Consider the following 21,521-nt stretch of genomic DNA (forward strand, 5'->3'; position numbering starts at 1 on the left):
GCTCTCAGCCCAAATCAATTTTCCTTTCCTTGTCTACCTACTGACCTCCCGCTCAAACAGCACTTTCTACTCTGGCCTTCCCTAGTCACACTGGTTGAAATTAAGCATCATTCTTCTGCACTCCATAGCACTATATGTGTCTATTATTATACCACGTATTCACCCTGCCTTTTGCCAAATATACCCAATTCTGAAATGCACTTCTTTTACGGTATAACGTGTCTTTCTTTTTTTAAATTTAGTTATTTATTTTTGAGAGAGGGAGAGAGAGTGGAGGAGAGTCAGAGAGAGAGAGAATCCCAAGCAGGCTCTGCACTGACAGTGCAGAGCCCAGTGTGGGGCTAGAACTCACAAACTGTGACATCATGAGCTGAGCCAATCAACAGTCGGACGCTTAACTGACCAAGCCACCCAGGCTACAGCATAACATTTCTAAAGTCAGAAAATGGCTGTAACACGTGCCAAACTCACCAGCCACCAGGTATAGTACTACACTTGAACATGTCAACAGTAATTTTCTGCATGTGCAAACCCAACCTGTGTAGCAAGCACTGAATCATCTGATTGCTTCCTTGTGGGGTTATTTGCATTGTTAACATCACACACAGCTGAATTTTAATTTTTTATCCTTAGTACCTTTTTAAATTATGCTTTGATGTATTACTGAAATAAAAAGCTATTTTGGACTAGGCTATGGCCTGTAGATGTCAAGTAAAGCCAATAAACGAAGTAGAAATTGCCAGATCTCTTGGCACATGTCATGAAATTTCCTAATTCCTTGGACCATGAAGAACTTATTATTCAGACATTGAACTGCTCTGTCAAAAGCTTCTAAGTAATTTCAAGAGATGTTGTTTAGTATACAATAACCATAATTTAGTTTTCTCCTGAGCCAATGAGGAAATGTACAATTTAAACTCCAGAATTCTTGCACGCCTGGGTGCCTCAGTCAGTTAAGCATCTGACTTTAGCTCAGGTCATGATCTCACGGCTCATGAGTTTGTGAGTTCAAGTCCTGCATTGGGCTCTGTCTCCCTCTCTCTCTGCCCCTTGTGCTCTCTCTCTCAAAAATAAAATAAACATTAAAAAAATAAACCCCAGGATTCTTTAATTCACCTCAAAATTATAGACTCTTTCCAAAAGGAGTTCAAAATGGTGAGTACAGGTTATAAAAGGTTACCATAATTCTTACCTACAACTGCAGATGACCAAAGGTGAAACAAAGAATTTTTACTTTGAGAGAGAAAGTGAGAGGGTAAGCAGGGGAGGGGTAAAAGTAAAGCGAGGGAGAGAATCTTAAGCAGGCTCTGCAGTCAGCATAGAGCCCGACACAAGGCTCCATCTCATGATGGTGAGATAATGACCTGAGCCAAAACCAAGAGTCAGACACTTACTGACTGAGCCACCTAGACACCCCAAAAATTTTTAATAAAAAACCTGAAAATAGTGAAGATTCCAAACTTGTGATACTGATGAAGAAACACACAAATCTACAGATAAAAATCATCTATTGTTAGTTCATTAAAAAAAATTATACACATTTAGTTTTGGTTTTTTTCTGCTAAAAAAAATTATCTTAATGATGAATGGCATAATACAATGCATTTTTTTTTTTGGTCAAAAAAGCAGTCTTTTGGTAAGCTTATTATTTCTTTACATTTCCACATTAGAAATCTCTTGGGGGTCTGGGACTATGTATTAATTATCTTTCTCTCCCCTCTAGTGTCCTTGCATATGAAAAATGCTCATTACTGAGTTGGTCTAGCTTTCTGCCAACAGTTTCATTTCTATTAAGTCTGGCCTCATTTCTATTAAAATCTACCTGTATGCTTATTTTTTGAGTTGGATGGGTACATTTCATTAAAAATGCCCTTTTTGAAAATTCAAAATCAGTTCATGCTTTTATTCATTCGAGTATTTATCAGTGCCACGCAGTGACAAGAAGACATAGGTGAGTAAGACACAGCCCTGTTCTGAACTTTACTTACAGTGTAGAGGGAAAGAGAGGCCAAGAAACATATCACAAACCAGTGTGATGAGAGGTATGGCAGGGACATACAAGCTGCTGGAGGCGCAGGGAGAATGGTCATCCCATGCAGCCTCCACGGTAAAGGAGCTGAAGAACGAGTAGAAAATAACGTGGAAAAGTGGACATCTAGGTGGCTATGGGAGAAGCTGGCCTAACCTGAGAGAACAGTGTACATGAAAGCATAGAGAGGGAGGACCCACCAGGGGAGAAAGGACAAGAAGTTCTACTGGGCTGGCTTGCAGAGGTACCATGATGGGCTTCCGATGTCCAGTTAAGATAAAGTCCAGTTCTGGGCTTTATCCTGAGAGCAGTGGGGATATATTTTCATTGGCAAGATATTATTCCATGAAGTCATAAAGTGGTACCAATTATATTGTTCTCCAATCTCTATATTGGTGTCATATAAGGATGTAATCAGTCTTAGTCAATACTGCTTTTTTTTCCCCGCCTTCCTTTATTTCTAGCATTTTAAAATTCTTTATGTTATATGTAAGTCAAGAGAGATACCTTATTTATAAGATTCAAAGTGAAAAACAACTATATTCATTTCAGTTACCTCAGACACCCCTATTTCTCCTTACTGCAGAGAAAGAAGCAAACAGAAACATTCACCACTAAATTCTTCATTTGCAATCCTATGGACATTTATTTTTATTTTTTTTAATTTTTTTAACGTTTATTTTTTTTGAGAGACAGAGAGACAGAGCACGAGTGGGGAAGGAACAGAGAGAGAGACAGACAGACAGACAGAATCTGAAGCAGGCTCCAGTCTCTGAGCTGTCAGCACAGAGCCTGATGCAGGGCTCAAACCCACGAACTGCAAGATCATGACCCAAGCCGAAGTCAGACACTTAACCAACTGACCCACCCAGGTGCCCCTATTTTTATATTTTCCATTGCATTCTTTTCTGTAACCCTTAATTCTTTTTTTAACAAGAGCATGGAAAAGCTATATAATAAAAACTTTTATAATAAAAATTGACTAAAAAACTTTGCTAAAGTTAAAAAAAATTATATATTATATATACACACACGTTTATACATATATATGTATGTGTATATATGTATGTATGTATATGTATGCATGTATGTATGCATGTATGTATATATGTATATATGTATATGTGTATGTATGTATATGTGTATATGTGTGTATGTATGTGTATGTATGCATGTATATATGTATGTGTATACATATATACACATACATATACACACACATATATATACATGTATATATATACATATATATATGTACGATTAGAAATAAACTGGACTAAGAAGAGAAACAGGACATGTTCTCTAATTTTCTAAGGGTGGCCATGTGGGTAAGGGATTGGATTTATTTTGTATCTAGAGAACAAAAAGTCCAATTTTGCTTAAATAAAAGGATGAGAACAGTGGAAACGTATAGCCTCAAAGGCAGTGATAGCTCCATCACAGAAGGTGCATATCATAGACTATATGGTCATCTTTCTAAAACTCGATTCAAAAGATTCCCCTTTTAAGTCTATGAAACCTGGCAGTCTCCGAGCAAATTTGAACTTTGACACAGATGCATCCTTAAATGGCTATCCAGAAACATTCAAACTTTAGCCACACATTAAATAAATTAGTAAATCACTTTCCCTTCACCTTACAAGACCCTTAAATGCACAGGTATTCCTAAGAAAGGAATATTAACACATATATGCTTATATTATTTCAACGAAGGATGAAGTTATCCAAATAAATACTTCATAATGTTAAAGCCTGATTTTTTTTAACGTTTATTTATTTTTGAGACAGAGAGAGACACAGCATGAACGGGGGAGGGGCAGAGAGAGAGGGAGACACAGAATCGGAAGCAGGCTCCAGGCTCTGAGCCATCAGCTCAGAGCCCGATGCAGGGCTTGAACTCACGGACCGCAAGATCGTGACCTGAGCTGAAGTCGGCCACTTAACTGACTGAGCCACCCAGGCGCCCTGAAAGCCTGATTTAAAATGTAGATGCTGTGTTTAAACACTACATCCTACAGAATAGGATTTTTTAAAGGTAATTTTTGCTTTCAATCAGATTTATACTAAACAGGAAAGTATTTTATTTTAGCATTCTTCATTATCTTTATACTCTTAAATCCCATTAAAATCTGGAAACAGTTTTTAATTGGACTTCTGTTTTATGGCTTGTCATTACAAACTTGGTAAGTAAAGCCTAATGTTGGAACAATTGAGTGACTCAAGACTGGGAGTTCTACATTTGTGGATTCTGCTTTCCATGGTAGGTGAAATGTGCCCAAAAGAAATACGGGGTTTCTGAGCTAATGAACTGGGAAAGCTGCAGTGTCATCTGGGAAATGAGAGGATTACCTTTGAATGACAATCTTTTCTAAAGAATAATTCAAATGAAGAGAAAGTGAGCCAGGGCAGGCAGACAGCTCTAGAAACAGTTCTGGCTTAGGGGCTGCTCTGGAATCCACCACTTGAGAGTCTGTTGACTTAGAAAGTCATTATACTTCTCTGAACATCTGTCACTCTTTCATCTAAAAACAGAGGGGAAATCCAAGGAGATAATATTGCTTCCATCTCAATAATTAGTTGATATTATTACCTACACAGGAAAACCGTTCCGTTCAATGGAGAAAAACTTAGAGCTCAGAGTCAGAAAACCTGAATCTTGCTGTCAACTAAGTAGCTATTTTACCTTGAACAAGTCTCCTACCATCTCTAAGAATAAGCTTCCTCATCTAATTGGAAAGACACAGACAGCAACATGAAGAAAAACTGCAAATGTATCCTAATGTTGTTTTAAGCTTCAAACTAAAAGCTCTATTTTAAGAACAACTATTATGATTATTTTATAAATGGGGAAGAGGCTTAAAATTTTTCTAGGTTCTACAGCTAGTAACAATAGTGCAGATGTTTGATATCTAATCTCTAAGACTAGACATATGCCACTTACCCTACCTAATAGATTTCTGGGGAAACGAAATAAGATAAGTGTCCAAAATGAACTACTGGGATCTCATCAAGATGAAAAGCTTCCACACAGAGAAGGAAACAATCAATAAAACTAACCGGCAATCAACAGAATGGGAGATGATATCCGCAAATGACATATCAGATAAAGGGTTAGTATCCAAAATCTGTAAAGAACTTATCCAACTCGTTGACACCCAAAAAACAATCCAGTGAAGAAATGGGCAAAAGACATGAGCAGACCTTTTCTAAAGAAGACATCCAGATGGCTAACAGACACATGAAAAGATGTTTGATGTCACTCATTATCAGGGAAATACAGGTCAAAACCACCATGAGGTACCACCCCACACCTGTCAAAATGGCTAAAATTAACAACTCAGCAACAAGAGATGTTGGCAAGGATTGGAGAAAGGGAGACACTTTTGCAGTGCTGGTGAGAATGCAAACTGGTGCACCCATTCTGGAGAACAGCATGGAAGTTCCTCAAAAAATTAAAAATAGAGCTGCCCTACAACCCAGTAATTGCACTACTAGGTATTTATCCAAAAGATACAAAAATGCTGATTCAAAGGGGCACATGCACTTCAACGTTTATAGCAGCACTATCGACAATGGCCAAAGTATGGAAAGAGCCCAAATGTGCATCAACTGATGAATGGATAAAGAAGATGTGGTGTGTGTGTGTGTGTGTGTGTGTGTGTGTGTGTGTGTGTGTGTGTGTGAATATATATGGAATATTACTCGGTGCTCAAAAATAATGAAATCTTGCCATTTGCGACAATGTGGATGGAACTAGAATGTATTATGCTAAGCGAAATAAGTCAGGCAGAGAAAGACAAATATATTATTAATCTCATATGTGAAATTTAAGAAACATGGGGCACCTGGGTGGATCAGTCAGTTAAGTGTCAGACTCTTGATTTCAGCTTGGGTCATGATCTTATGGTTTGTGCGTTCAAGCCCCATGTCAGGCTCTACACAGAGCCTTCTTGGGATTCTCTCTCTCCGCCTCCACTCCGTCATGTGCTCATGCTCTATCTCTCAAAAATAAATAAACTTCAAATAAATTTTAAAAAAGGAAACAAAACAGATGAACATAGGTCTGAGAAGGGAAGGAAAAATAAGGTTAAAACAGAGAGAAAGGCAAACCATAAGAAACTCTTAAATACAGAAAACAAACCGAGGGTTGCTGGAGGGGTGTTGGGTGGAGGATTGTGCTAAATGGGTGACGGCCATTAAGGAAGGCACTTGTTGGGATGAGCACTGGGTGTTACATGTAAGTGATGAATCACTAAATTCTACTCTGGAAAGTATCTTTACACTATATGCCAACTAACTTGGATATAAATAGATGGATAGATAGAAAGATAAAGATAAAATGTTCTACCTATTATAAATAGTTATACAAGCATAGGGTATTATTAAAACTAAGCTTTAAGTCCTCTAGATTTATTTTTAAATCCTCTAGACATACTTTTTCCACTCATAAACATTTCTATTAGACCAAAAGCCCCATGAACCACCTATTCTATCTAGCATGTCACAGTACAATGAGTTGAATAAATGGGTAGATCACTGCTGCTTTAGAAATGATCCATGAGTTTAATTAAATGTCTTAAACAAATGGATACATTTACACTGCACAAGGCCACTCTTTGAGGATCTGAGAAGAAAGAACTATAATTAGACAAGATAGATATAGTTGCACTAGTCAATGAAACTTGCTACCCACTAAAAGAAACCCCACTCTCAGGGCCCAATCGTTCATCCAAACCGAACAAAGAGCATCCTCCCAGACTTCGCTCGATTGCAATTATGCATCAGACTAGTCAGAAGATAAATAGTACTGCCCTAAGGCAGCCACAACATTCCCCTAACCAGAAAGAGGAGTGGGGAAACGGAGGAATCCCTGCAACCTCTTCATACAAGGCTAGTTTGATCAAATTGAAGAATCAACTCCTAGCAAAGTGCTTTAGAGATAATATTCTCAATAAAATGTTTTCCCATTATAAAAGTTTATCAATTCATTTTTATTCTCTAAACCTATTGAAAAAGTGATTTGGTAAAAAAGACAATCCTCAAAAATCCAGAACTTACTATATAGGCTGCTGTGTGTTTGAGCTACTACTACTATTATATGAGTCCCCTAAAGGCCAGAAATGTCCTTAGCACAGTACCTGGCATATAACAGACTCAGGAAATAGGTGTTAAATTTATTCTAGGATGTAAGAAACTTTAAAAACAAATTCCAATTCTTAAAACAAAAATCCCTATGAAAAGTGAAAACTACACAAAATTTCATATTTCTTTCATTTTCCAGAAGTGGGGCTCTCCCTCACTCATTTGAAAACTGTTCTTTCCATTTCAGTCATGTGTGTACTTGTCCACTACGTTCCAGAAAGGATTATGATGGCATCATTTGGAATGCATGAATCTTTTTTTAAGATTTAAAAGAGATCACATCCAGGCAAAAGATGCTCTGGACTTTATCAAAGATTTGAAAATCATAAATCAAATACCCGTGTACAACATCAACACCAAAGCTGTTAGAACCATTAGTCCCTTCGGGTAACTTTAGCTTTAATTTAAAATGGTCCTGAGAAAACACTGCACCAACACCTTATTTAACTTCAGTAAGAGCTTGTATGGGTAAAATACGTTTTCAGGCCAGGACACTTGAACATCTGTAAACAATATTTTATCCCACTTATGGGATGAGGAAAATAGAAAATGGTAGTCCAGGGAGAGCCATTACACGATTAAAAGAAACAAGCATTTATTTCCAAAGTGCAGGAATTAAATTCAGTTTCTTTTCATTACTTCCCAAAAAACCCAACATGAATCTTTCTTCTGGATTCCTCAGTTGTCCAATATATTAAAGTTACCTGTGCAGAACAAAACACTGAGCACTTCAATTATAAATTATCTCTATGTAAACAATCCTCTGATCCTGGTTCCTTGAAAAGGTGAGCAAACAGCTATAATAATACCCCTGGTCCAACATACGTATATTAAATGACAGTTTTGCTATGGAAATCACTAAAAGAGCATTTCCAACAGAGAGAAAACCAACTTGTCAAAATGCTTTATAAACGAAGGTTGCAAGCCCAGATACAAAGTTTAGAGGCATTTTCATTTTCCTTACATGTAAAGTTTATGATACATTAGTACACTCAATGCAAAAAAGATAAGATCAAAGTCAATAGCCGATGAAATAAATTTCATCGTACAAAGCCTAAAGCTGTGTAAAAGATCTCTAGATAAAAATTTGCTCAAGGTAAAAATTGCTCAAGAAAGGTAACAGCATTAACCCTAGCAGACAGCCAAACTGAGAAGAGGCACAGCTTTACAGAATTGCAAATGACATCAGCATTACGAGAATAATAATTGGAATAAATACCGTCTGCAGGCTGCAAAAACATTCAACGCACTTGCTCCTTCACCTCTCCCCCTCATCCAGCTGGGTAGTGAAGGCAGCTGCCTCTCCCTGCCCTCCTTCCCAGTGGCTCCTCGCGCCACCCTCTCCCTTCTCGCCTCCACCCCTTCCCTCCCCTTTCCCCTCCTCTCCCCGCCTCCAGCTGGTGTATTCAGCAGCCTAGCGAGATTAAGAGGCGCTCGCTACAGTCACTGGGCCTCAAGACAGATCTAACGTTTCCTAGCTCCAGGAACTAGAGAAATTAGAGACGCGACACCCTGGTGGTATTAGATGCCTTCGCTCCATCCCGGCCCCTCCCAGGCCAAGGCTGAGGTGGGAGCCTCGGGCTAGCGGAGTGGGCCGCCTCTTGGAGGACCCAGTGGAGTTCAGCGGGGCGCACCCCGCCGCCAGCGCTACCTGAGCTGTCCATGGTGCTGGCGCGTTCCTGAGGCTGCTGGGCGGGACTCCGCGCCGCCGCCGCCCCGGCGTTCACTCTCTGCTTGCCGCCACCCGCGCCGCTTCCCGTACTTAAGTCCCGGTTACTGTCCACCAGCTGCAAGGATTCGTAACCATCGTTGCTGGTCTTTTTCCGGTAGCTCCCGAGGAGACTCATGGGCAAGCCCAGAGAAGAGGGGGGAAAAAATCAACCTGGGAAACGAAGGGGAGGTGGAAGGTGGAAAGGGCTCGAAGGAGGAATTTAAAAAAAAAAAAAAAAAAAAAAAAAAGAAGGAAAAAAGAAAGAAAGAAAGAAAGAAAAAGAAAAAAAAACCATCAAGTGTCCGACATGACGCATAGATGAGTGAAAGAGGGAGCGGCCACCAGAGAGGAGCTTGGCGGGGCGCGCGGCAAAGCCACCGCCCTGGGCAAAGAGAGGCTCTGGGCGCCCGGCGCGACCGAGGTTGAAAAAGAGGGCGCGGGCGGGAGGGCTAGCGGGTGCGCGCGTCCTCGGCGCCGCCGCGGAGCCGCCGGCCCTGCCGAGCTCCGGGACCCGGGCCAGCCACCCTCTGGCTGGGGAGTGCCCGGAAGCAATCCTATAGGTGTCGCCGCGTCGCCCCGCCGCGCAGCAGGGCAGCTCCAAGCGCGGCTGGCCCACGGGGAGGGAAGAAAAGAGACAGAGTAAGGGAGGGGAGACTCTGAAGAAGGGGGGCTGAGGGCTGAAAATGGGGCGTGGTGGAAGGGGGAGGGAACTACTACGACCCGGGTAGTGGGTGTTTTCGCGCGCGAGGTAAAGAAGAAAGAGGCTGGGTGTCTGTGTTTGGTAAGCTTTGGGGACGAGGGGGTCTCTTGGTAAAATCCAGACACGCCCATTTTGTATAACTTAGCCTATATTTGCTGGAAGATTCGGCATATCAAAGGTTATCGTCCTGGAGGACTGACTTGTAACTTAATTGAACAGAAAGAGAACGCATGTTAAATGCCAGTTATATGTATGCTAACACAGAAAGAAACAGCAGTATTTTGCACATTTAGGATAATGGGAATGATCCCTAAGTGAGATTTCAAAAAGCTGGCTATTCTAAGTACGAGACAGGATCCATTCCACCTTGGGAGTAGATGTGACTGTTTCAGGAACTATTTGTTGAACGAATAATTGGGGGAGGAGGGGAGGTCGAATCAGGTGCAATTTCAGTTCTGACATCATTTACCTTGGGACCTGGAGAAAGGACTATACCACTCAGTTGGCTTGAGGGGATGGTTAGGAAGCAAGCTAGACAAGGATTTTCTTTCCATTCTCTAGCCCCTCCCCCTTTTTTCTTTCATAATTTTCAGAAAACAAAGAAAGCAGTCACTCATTATCAGTGCAGAATTAATCACAAAGTTAATCAAGCTGAAGGGTCAGAGCCCCTTTCTTGCAGAAGCCCTTTGCAAGGCTATGCACCTAATTTTATATTTGTGATTTTATATTCTTATTCTTAAAGAGAACCCCAGCATTATATGTTTCATGGCTTGCAAAACCTGGACATAACTCTAAGTCTCAAATGTTCATTTTCACCTGAATTACTAATACTGCAGAAGTATCTCTCATTTTTATCATTTCAAGTAAAATCCTGGTTTAAAATGATACTTTTCGGGGCGCCTGGGTGGCGCAGTCGGTTAAGCGTCCGACTTCAGCCAGGTCACGATCTCGCGGTCCGTGAGTTCGAGCCCCGCGTCGGGCTCTGGGCTGATGGCTCAGAGCCTGGAGCCTGTTTCCGCTTCTGTGCCTCCCTCTCTCTCTGCCCCTCCCCCGTTCATGCTCTGTCTCTCTCTGTCCCAAAAATAAAAATAAAAAACGTTGAAAAAAAAAAATTTAAAATGATACTTTTCCCTGTTAGGACTTGCAATGACTAAGTAAAGAGCTTTTCAAAAGTCATTTGGCAGAGTTTCATCACGGATCAGCAAGAAAAAAGTGCATGTATATAAAATTTGCTTAAGCCCACACAAAGGCATTTTTGCCTTCTCACCTTTCATGGCTTTCTCCTGCTGTTATTTTGATCATTAAGGACATGAAATCAAACAACGTATAAGAGGCTTGGGTCCTAATGACTTGGGACCCTAAGTTTCCAAGAAACTCTAGCTCTACATAGATCTACATACAATAAATTAATTGGATTGAAAGACATTTGCCTATTCAAGGACAACCCAAACACAAAGTCTTAGAAGAATAGGACGAATCAGTAGAGGCCAAGAATGCTGCAGATTCCTCCAGTCCCTCTGGGAAGACCTCAATTCCCTGACCAGTTGCTTTCCAAAGTGCAGTATCTGAAAAAGGTCTGGTGTGACCCAAATCACAAATTGCAGTTAATGCTCATTTACAAGATCAAACAACTTGAGTGAGAGCAGTTAAATCTGTAATAAAATTTTAAACACAGATTTCATACTTTTAATTTTCCAAATCTGTCAGATTGAGCTATTTTATGTACTTGACTAAAGTAATACTCTATGAAGTCTAGTAAATACATATTTTCCAATAACATTTTAAATCATCTTTTTCTGTACTTTTCCTTCTCTCTTAATTCATTACTGAGACACAGGGAGAGTAAATACCTAGTATCCATCATATGCCTTGGCAAATTCTGGATTTATAATCACTGGATTAAGAGAATTTAGACATGACCACTTTTCAAAAGTGAAAAATAATTATTTTCAAAAAGAGTTCTCTCAGTTCTTTTTGTTCAACTGTTTTGAGAGTTCCAGACATACTGCTGGAAGAAATTAAAATGAAACATATGCCTTTGTATTTTTGGATATCTATCTCCCCAGTTTGCAAATTTAAAGAAAAACATGAATGGGCTAAAGGGACCACTGAATTTTTTTCTTGACATTTATTTAACATAAATAAAATTAATCAGAATAACTGTTGGGGCACCTGGGTTGCTCAGTCAGTTAAGTATCCCAACTCTTGATTTGGGCTCAGGTCATGACCTCATGGTTTGTGAGATGAGCCCCACGTCAGGCTCCATGCTGTCAGCATGGAACCTGCTTGGGATTCTCTCTCTCCCTCTCTTTGCCCACCCCCCAAACCCTTGATCTCTTTTTCTCTCTCTCTCTGCCCCTCTGCTGCTGCTCTCTCTCTCAAAATAAATAAATAAAAATTTTTTTTAAAGGAGTAACTATTAATGACCCTACAAAATTAAGGATATAAAGAACATACAAAGGCAGGAAAATACAATAACTATGTTAATTTACAACAGTCTAAAAACTAGTTTGGGGCTTAAATTGGAATACGCACCAATTTTGACACTAAAATTGTCTTTACTATCCTAAAGATCAAATTCATAAAGAGTTCACTTGTGCATGAGGAGCTTACTTTTCTACTCCATAAAATACAGCATAGTATAAACAGCATCACTGTATAGTTGAAGTAAGAAATTAGTACCTAACACATAGAGAGTAAATACTTAAATATTCACTATTATCACTATTATTGGGCTGGCTGGGCACGGCTGTGTCCTCAGTGCACAATAGTCCTAGTTCTTCCCTGGGGGGATGCTCAGTAAAGGACAGTATTATTTTTTCCAGGATTATACTAATGGAAATTTGTCTGTGTTATTCTGAATGAGGACCTGTGCTTAAGGAAGGGAGATGGCACTGGTAAAATCCAAGGTGAACATTTAGAGCCAAACTCTCCTGCTTTTCCAAAAGCAAGACTGCTCCACAATTTATTTTATCTCGACAATACGACCTCACATATGGAACAGAGCCAAAGAATTAGATGCCCTCTTCAGGGATCTGGGGGTAGCATTCTTTCCCTTTGCCTTTTCTACTGCTGACTTAGTAAGTCACTTTTACTAACTTGGTAAAGGTTATCCACACTGAGGAATGTTCAGGCCCTATTCCTGCCCATCACGTCCACCCCCTCAAAATACTCTCCCATCACAACAGATGTCACAATATTTTGTGGTGGGAGTAGAAGATGATATATGCCATGACCCATCTGGGAATATGATCCATGCTTTTAAATTTCCAGGTATAACATACCGGTTAAAATTGAGGTTCTAGAACCATATTTCCTAGGATTGAACCCTATTTCTACAGACTCTTTTAGCTGTATCTCCTAAAGTACTTAACCTCTCTGCCTCACTTTCCTCCTTTGTAAAATGAGCATAAGAATAGTACTATCAGAATAAGGCTGTAGTGAGAATTAAATCAGTACCTAACATATAGCTAGTGCATAACAAATGTTATCTGCTATCACTATCATTCTACTGTTTTTATAAGGATAAGTAACTTTTTTCTTTTAATTTTTTTTAACGTTTATTTATTTTTGAGAGACAGAGTGTGAGCGGGGGAGGGGCAGAGACAGAGGGAGACACAGAATTCAAAACAGGCTCCAGACTCTGAGCTGTCAGCACAGAGCCCGACACGGGGCTCGAACTCATGAATCGTGAGATCATGACCTGAGCCGAAGTCTAATGCTCAACCAACTGAGCCACCCAGGCACCCCAAGGATAAGTAACTTTTTAAAAAAAAATTGTAATTTCCTATCTGTAAAATTAGGCTAATATAAAAACATTATGTATAATGCAGAAATTGTTCTGCCTTGACATTTTAGATATTTTTATGCATCTCTTTCCTATTAGATTTCAGACTCCTTGAGGACAAAATCCATGTTTTCTCATGTCTGTATCCCTCATGATGTCTAAAGGAGCACCTCACACTCACTAGAGATTGAGTAAATATCTACTGAATAAAGTAGTGAATAAATTAACAAATAAAATGCATTTGTGTCACCTAGTCTAGTGATTTTTTAAAAACTGTACGTTGTGGTTTACTAGGTTATAAAATAAACTTAGCAATTCATTACCATTATTAAATGAAACAGGTCAGAAAACATCGGTTTTTGGCATATGGTAAGATATGGTTTCTTGAACTACTGTTTTGAGTTTGTGTGGTGAAAGTATGTTTGTGTTTCTCCTCAATAATGACATAAATGTATTTTTCACTATGGGTTCTAATTATAAATGTTTGAATGTCTATGTATAGCAGTAGTAAGGGGTCCTAGGGTCCCAACTGTAAATGTCCTACCCACTGTGACATCTGAATGCACTTGCCTACATAACTGGACAACAAAGAGTTCTGTCTCTGTTCTCTCTGTGGCAAAATGCAAAAATTATTATGTATGATCAGGTTTCTAAAATGCATTTCTTGCAATCCCTATCAAAATAACACCAGCAGTATGCACAGAACTAAAACAAACAATCCTAAAATTTCTATGGAACCAGAAAAGACCCTGAATAGCCAAAGCAATCTTGAGAAAGAAGAACAAAGCCGGAGGCATCAAAATCCCAGACTTCAAGCTGTATTACAAAGCTGTAATCATCAAGACAGTATGGTACTGACACAAGAACAGACACTCAGATCAATGGAACAGAATAGAAAACCCAGAAATGGACCCACAAACGTATGGCCAACTAATCTTTGATAAAGCAGGAAAGAATATACAATGAATTAAAGACAGTCTCTTCAGCAAGTGGTGCTGGGAAAACTGGACAGCAACATGCAGAAAAATGAACCTGGACCACTTTCTTACACCACACACAAAAATAAACTCCAAATGGATGAAAGACCTAAATGTAAGACAGGAAGCTATCAAAATCCTCCAGGGGAAAGCAGGCAAAAACCTCTTTGACCTCAGCCACAGAAATTTCTTACTCAACACATCTCCAGACGCAAGGGAAACAAAAGCAAAAAGGAACTACTGGGACCTCATCAAAATAAAAATCTTCTGCACAGTGAAGGAAACAATCAGCAAATCAGAAGGCAACCGACAGAATGGGAGAAGATACTTGCAAATGATGTATCAGATAAAGAGTTAGTATCCCAAATCTATAGAGAACGTATCAAACTCAACACCCAAAAAACAAATAATCCAGTGAAGAAATGGGCAAAAGACATGAACAGACACTTCTCCAAAGAAAACATCCAGATGGCCAACTGACACATGAAAAAATGTTCAACATCACTCATCATCAGGGAAATACAAATCAAAACCACAATGAGATACCACCTCACACCTGACAGAATGGCTAACATTAACAACTCATGCAACAACAGATGTTGGTGAGGATGCAGAGAAAGAGGATCTCTTTTGCACTGCCAGCGGGAATGCAAGCCGGTGCAGCCACTCTGGAAAACAGTATGGAGGTTCCTCAAAAAATTAAAAATAGAAATAGAACTACCCTATAGCCCAACAATTGCACTAGTAGGTATTTATCCAAGGGATACAGGTATGCTGTTTCAAAGGGGCACTTTCCCCCCCATGTTTATAGCAGCACTATCAACAATAGCCTAAGTATGGAAAGAGCCCAAATGTCCATCGATGGATGAATGGATAAAGAAGATGTGGTATATATATATATATATATATATATATATATATATATATATATATACATACATACATACACATACAATGGAGTATTACTCGGCAATCAAAAAGAATGAAATCTTGCCATTTGCAACTACATGGATGGAACCAGAGGGTATTATGGTAAGCAAAATTAGCCAGAGAAAGACAAATATCATATGAATTCACTCATGAGAAATTTAAGATACAAAACAGATGAACATAAGGGAAGGGAAGCAAAAATAATATAAAAACAGGAAAGGGGACAAAACATAAGAGACTCTTAAATATGGAGAACAAACAGGGCTGCTGGAGGGGTTGTGGGAGAAGGGATGGGCTAAATGGGTAAGGGGCATTAAGGAATCTACTCCTGAAATCATTGTTGCACTATATGCTAACTAACTTGGATGTAAATTAAAAAATAAATTAATTAATTGAAATAAATAAAATAAATTTAAAAATAAAATAAAATGCATTTCTTCAATTTAATGCTTTAATATAAATCAATGAATAGCATTGAAACTCTCTTTGGCAACATGCCTCAGGTATATAATTCAGATTCTGTCCTTATTGAATAAAGGTCTATGGATATAAACAATGCAAAGTGCTCAAACTGAGGACCAACAGGCCATGTCTGGCCCCCAAACATGTTTTGTCTTTTTTTTCATTGTAAGCTTACATGCCTTCATAGAAGGTTCATAGGCTCCAGCTTGAGTGCCATAGTTCACCACCACTTCCCCACGTGAAATACCCAGCCTGCCCCACTCATTCTTACCATCAGTCAGCCCTTGAAGGCATTTGAATTTGAGACTTCTACAGTAGTGGCCAGAACTACAGGAGTAACAGCACCAAGACAGATGCCAAAAGCCACATCTTTAGGCCACAGTCCAGAAGAAAGAGCAATGGGCTGGAATCCTCTCCTGACTCTATTATTAATCAGCAGAGTAGCCTTGATAATCATTCTCCTCTTAGCAGTAAAACTGAAGGTGTTGATTACAGGATTCTTGCTAGTTCTCAAATTTTCCTATCCTTCTCAAAACTTTAGCTGTCATTTCCTTCCTTCTCCAAATGAAGCCCAGAAGGAAAAACCATGACCGTTTAAGTGTTCCAGTTTTGAGTCCCAGTTAATCAAGGTTTTACTACAGAACACATGCTTAAATAGTGGCAGCTGTCAAGAGTTACACATAGAGCAATACACAAGAGAGATGAGGAAATATGCTGGAAAAACTGAGCTGGTAATATTTAATAGAAGAAAACCTCAACTATTCCTACAATAGCTCCTTGGAAATGAGGTTGTCTGTTCCTGATGCCTGATGGAATGCTGGGTCTCCTACAAGACAGGACAAATTTTCCAGCCAGGGCATTTTTTTTTAAGATAACTCAATACCCCCAAACCTGTGCCTCCTTGAATCTCTAACAGTAATAAAAATAACTGTCACTAGTTACTTTCCATTTGCCAGGTACCTTATCTACCATAATTTCCACCCAACCACCTGCAAAGGTGTTACCCTTTTTTTTAAGGCAAACTTGGAGAGGTTAAGTTACTCGCCCAAGCTCATACAGCTAGCGATCAGTATTCAAAATCCAGTCTTTCTGATTATGCTTTGGCCACTGCACCAGTCTGAGGGGACAATTCCAGTGGTCAAAGTGAATGCTGGATGGCTCTTTGGGTCATTTCTTGGATCTGACCTAAGGGTGGCCAGTGAAAAATGGTTGGGACACCTTACCAGAACTCCCCTTGCTTTACTATCCACAGGGTAGGTTCTGCTCAGTGAAACCTGCAAGTTTTCAATGTATGTGGCTTCCCAATAGGCAATCTTGTTTTGTAACTATCTGGCTTAGAGGACTTGATATATTGTGCTCCTGAAAATTGATACTTGGCTACTCTTTGGCCTAGTTTTAATCACTAGAAGGAAAAATAGTCTTCATATTCATTAAAAGAAAGCTCCTCACTTTGAAAGAAGGTTATCCCCCCATTGTGTTTGCACATGTGTACATGTATAAATATATGTGTATGCAGATTAAAAAGACATTTTTTCTTTGGGAAGAAAAATACAACTATGAGTTCAGGACTCTCCACATGTAGGTGTTCTATAATCTAATTTCCCACTCAAAGCCACATTCCCTTTCCATGAAGTTGAAGAGACTACTTGTCCTCCCTCACAGAAAGAATCAAATGAAATAAGGTCTGTGAAAGCACATAATTAACACTAAAGCCCTACTCAAATGCTGCATTTCATCAAATCTAAGAAATCGTCCATTTTGAAAAGCATTAAGAAAAATACACAACTTATGATATACATATGACATCTTTAAAAGGTTCCAAGATTGCACAAGTGTTAATATATTAAAAGCTGTTTTAGAACTGATGCAACAAATTTTACTATTATTTGACTATCTGTTAACCTGAGAATATTATTTGTCTATTTATAATTCAGGTATTTTGAGCACCTCTGGTAGCTAAAGACAACATTCATCACATTTTACCAGGCCTAACGTCGTGCTTGCCAAGTAATTGGTGTTCAGTATCCGCTAACCGAATGAAAATGCAAAAAAAAAAAAAAAAAAAAAGCAAGTTTGAAAGGCCATCTTTAACTTACAGAAAAATTCACCATGGGTTTCTTAGTAAGCTCACTTAAAACGCAGCTCCACTTGCTAAGATTCAATTTACCCTTGACTTTTCAAGGACGTGCTCATGGTTTAACAATGTAACACCAGGGCGCCTGGGTGGCTCAGTCAGTTAAGCCTCCGACTTCGGCTCAGGTCATGATCTCGCGGTCCATGAGTTCGAGCCCCGCGTCGGGCTCTGTGCGGACAGCTCAGAGCCTGGAGCCTGTTTCAGATTCTGTGTGTCCCTCTCTCTCTGACCCTCCCCCGTTCATGCTCTGTCTCTCTCTGTCTCAAAAATAAACGTTTAAAAAAAAAAACAAAAAGAAAAAACAATGTAACACCTACATTACCATTTCAAGAGTAACTCATAGAAGCACCTGTTTCTTTCATTTGTCATTTTATGAGCAAGGAAATCAGCTTCTTAAATGGACAGACACTGACAGACTACCGTAAACTGGCCCTGTGTTCAATTGCTCTCAGTCTAAGGAATAACAAACTGAAAATTTTCATGTGGTAAATAGCTCCTCAAAGCAAGTACAAATCTACATTGAAGTAAAAGTTTCCCTAAATCTTAGATATCCCCATGTTTGACCCTGAGTTCATTATATAAGATTTTATGTTCAAGATCCTTAACATGTAGGTGCTTATTCTCTGTAACCACCCTTTGGTGCCTAAAGGTTGAGCCCTAGTGCATGCGACAAATCCTATATGATGGTGATAAGGAAAACTATGATCACCTCAGATGTGGGTAGAATCCATTCCTTGGGTGCTGAGTGTCCAGGGCACCAAACCACTGCTACCCACTTAATCATATTTCACTGAAGGGGGAAAAAACTAGCATTTCCTGGGCACAAAATTGCCTGGGGTTTTATTATTATTATTTTAATCTATTTACCCATTTAAACCTGAAAGGTCTTTTGAGAAGGATTACCATAACCATGGAGACCAGAGCTCTACACACAGCTGAGCGTGAGCTAAACAGTGATTGTCAGTGATCCTCAATATTCTTTTCCATCTTCTTCTATGCTAACCTTGATCTTTGGGTGGGCACATGGCCATCTATTACAACAAATATATTTCTCAGTCATCTTTCATGTCTTGGACCTGCCAGAAGCAAGTTTTCTATAATCTGCTAGGTATACACATGAGACTAAGTTGTGGTATAATAATAATGATTTTGTGATATAAGTATAAATGATATGTGCAATTTTTAGTATGCATCCTTGAAAAGGAGGTGGGTTTCATGTTCTTCTTCCATTCCTTTCCCTTTCTTCTGGTTGGAATATGATGCTCCAGCACACATCTTGGACCATGAAGTAAACTTGAGGTTGAAAGACTTCCACATGAAGCAATAGAAGGAACCTGATTCCCAGAGGACCATGACAACCCTGGACTGATTATCTCTGGACTTCATAAAGATAAAACTATTTTGTTCTAAGCCACTGTTACTTGCTTTTTTCTGTGATGTGCACCCAAAGCTAATCTTCACTGTGACACAAAATGCAACCTAACCATTGGATTTCAGCTGTTTTTTTTGCCACAACATTTACTGGCAATTATTTAGTCTATGTGACTATGGACAAATAAGTTCTCTATGCCTCACCTTCCTCATCTGTAAAATAGTAGCATCTAACTCATAGAGCAGTCATTATAATCAAATGATATAAAGTACATAAAGAGCTTAGCACAATACAATGAACGTTATCTATTTTGTTATTTCTTGTCACTATCCTTCAACTGACACATAGCGGAGTCTCTTATGCCTGACTCCAAAGCCAGTGATTTCTCCACCTCACCTTGTTATCCAGAGACTGCCTTCTTAGACAGACCCAGCCCGGAGCTACAGAGCTCTATGTCATCAATGAAATCCCTAAAAGAAGTGCTCCTTCTGTGGGGTGTAATTCTCTTTCTTTGATCTGCCCACATAATCTCAATGCAGTCTGTAACATTTTAAGGCATTAAAGTTGATACAAAATTTATTTATTTTTTTTTTAATTTTTTTTTTTTAACGTTTATTTATTTTTGAGACACAGACAGAGCATGAACGGGGGAGAGTCAGAGAGAGAGGGAGACACAGAATCTGAAACAGGCTCCAGGCTCTGAGCCGTCAGCACAGAGCCCGACGCGGGGCTTGAACTCACAAACTGCGAGATCATGACCTGAGCCAAAGTCGGACGCTTAACCGACTGAGCCACCCAGGCGCCCCAAGTTGATACAAAATTTAAAGCAAAGTGTCAGTGCTATGATATAGTAGTCCTGAGTCTATTTCAATATGAACAAGTGAGAGAGAGTCTGATTCTTTCTCCATTCATGCTAAAAATAATAAAGAATTTGGATAATAAGTCAGAGCATCTTTATTTTATTATTTTATCTTTTACTATTATGGAAAATTTCAAACATATACAAATTATGAATTTATATAATTGATCCCTTTGTACCCATCATTCAGCATCAACAATTACCAAGTCACAGCCAATCATGTTTTATACGTATAAATCCCTAACTACCTTTAAGCAAATTCCAGACTTTCTGTTATTTCATCAGTAAATATCTCAGTATGAAGCACTTTAATTTTTGGAACATCATATTTCATTATATTGTAATGGGGCAAGGTGCCCTTCCACTGTGTACTGAGAAATTAAAATCACCCACCGGTTCCCTTTCAGGAGACTTCAGAGGAACCTGCCTAACCTTTCTGTCTCCTTATTTCCCAGTGGAAATAATGTATCATCCATTCAGCTTCCTGTCCCTACTCTCATTCACCCCTATCCCCACATAACTCACCTCTTCAAGTACTAATCATAATCTTAGTAAGGCCTTGCTGCCCAAAAGATGTGGAAATCAGCATGGAATTAAGTTTTTCCAGGATAGCAGAAATTTATGGAATATTAAAGTTGGATGGAGCTATAAAGGGCAGGATATTCCTTTCAATTTAAAGATAAGAATATTGAGACCGGGAAGTGAACAAATTGATTCACTTTTGGCTTTCTGAAATGCAAATCCAATTATGTGACTCAGCTGCTTAAAACCATTTGAGGGCTTCCAGCTGCCCTCTGTCTAAGGTATTTAACATCATGAACTCCTCACATTTTAAGATAAGCTACTCAGCCCTCACCACTTGCCCCTGTCTCCATTCTAAGTCTAAACATAAAGCTTCTTTATGATCCCCTGTCTGGCCAATTCCTGCCTGCCCTTCAGATCCCTGCATAGATAGCACTTCCCCAAGGAAACCAACGAAGTTCTCAAAACCAGAGTTCTCAGAACACTGTACATCTAACATAGCACTTATAACACACTAATTTGTGTTGAAATTTCCTATTAGATGTATGACTTCCCACATCAGATTATAAGCTTCATGATGGCACAGCCATGTTTGCTCTAACTCCATGCCTGACACAATGCAGACACGGATATATACATGTTAAATAGAAGAATGATCACTGCCACCGAGAAGAGTCCACGAAAGATATAAGGGAAAGTTGCTCTGTATACTGCCTAGCATCCAATGAAGATTAGTCACTGCATTTGTTACTACATCACACCTCAGAACTACATATAAGGGACTGGCTGGCTTTCTGACCAGCACAGGTCAGAGCTCTTAGCTTTCCACTGCACTGCTTAATATGGATTCTGCCAGTACTGTCACTTATTGCTAGTTTCCTATGTAAATAAAACCA

General features: G+C 39.3%; 1 protein-coding gene across 4 annotated transcripts in view; it reads right to left on the reverse strand.

Moving 5' to 3' along the window:
• Nucleotides 1–21,521, reverse strand: part of DNAJC6 (DnaJ heat shock protein family (Hsp40) member C6) — a 152,452-nt gene that overhangs the window by 93,852 nt on the left and 37,079 nt on the right. Inside the window, exon 1 of one of the 4 annotated variants that reach the window (XM_058717106.1) lies at nt 8,823–9,034. The exons of the other annotated variants lie outside the window; for them this stretch is intronic. Coding sequence (XP_058573089.1) covers nt 8,823–9,018 — 196 coding nt within the window. The 5' untranslated portion in view covers nt 9,019–9,034. Of the gene's footprint in view, nt 1–8,822; nt 9,035–21,521 lie in introns of those variants that run through there. 4 annotated transcript variants of the gene reach the window in all.

This window comes from Neofelis nebulosa, chromosome 2, assembly GCF_028018385.1.
Source record: "Neofelis nebulosa isolate mNeoNeb1 chromosome 2, mNeoNeb1.pri, whole genome shotgun sequence".
Taxonomy (NCBI): domain Eukaryota; kingdom Metazoa; phylum Chordata; class Mammalia; order Carnivora; family Felidae; genus Neofelis; species Neofelis nebulosa.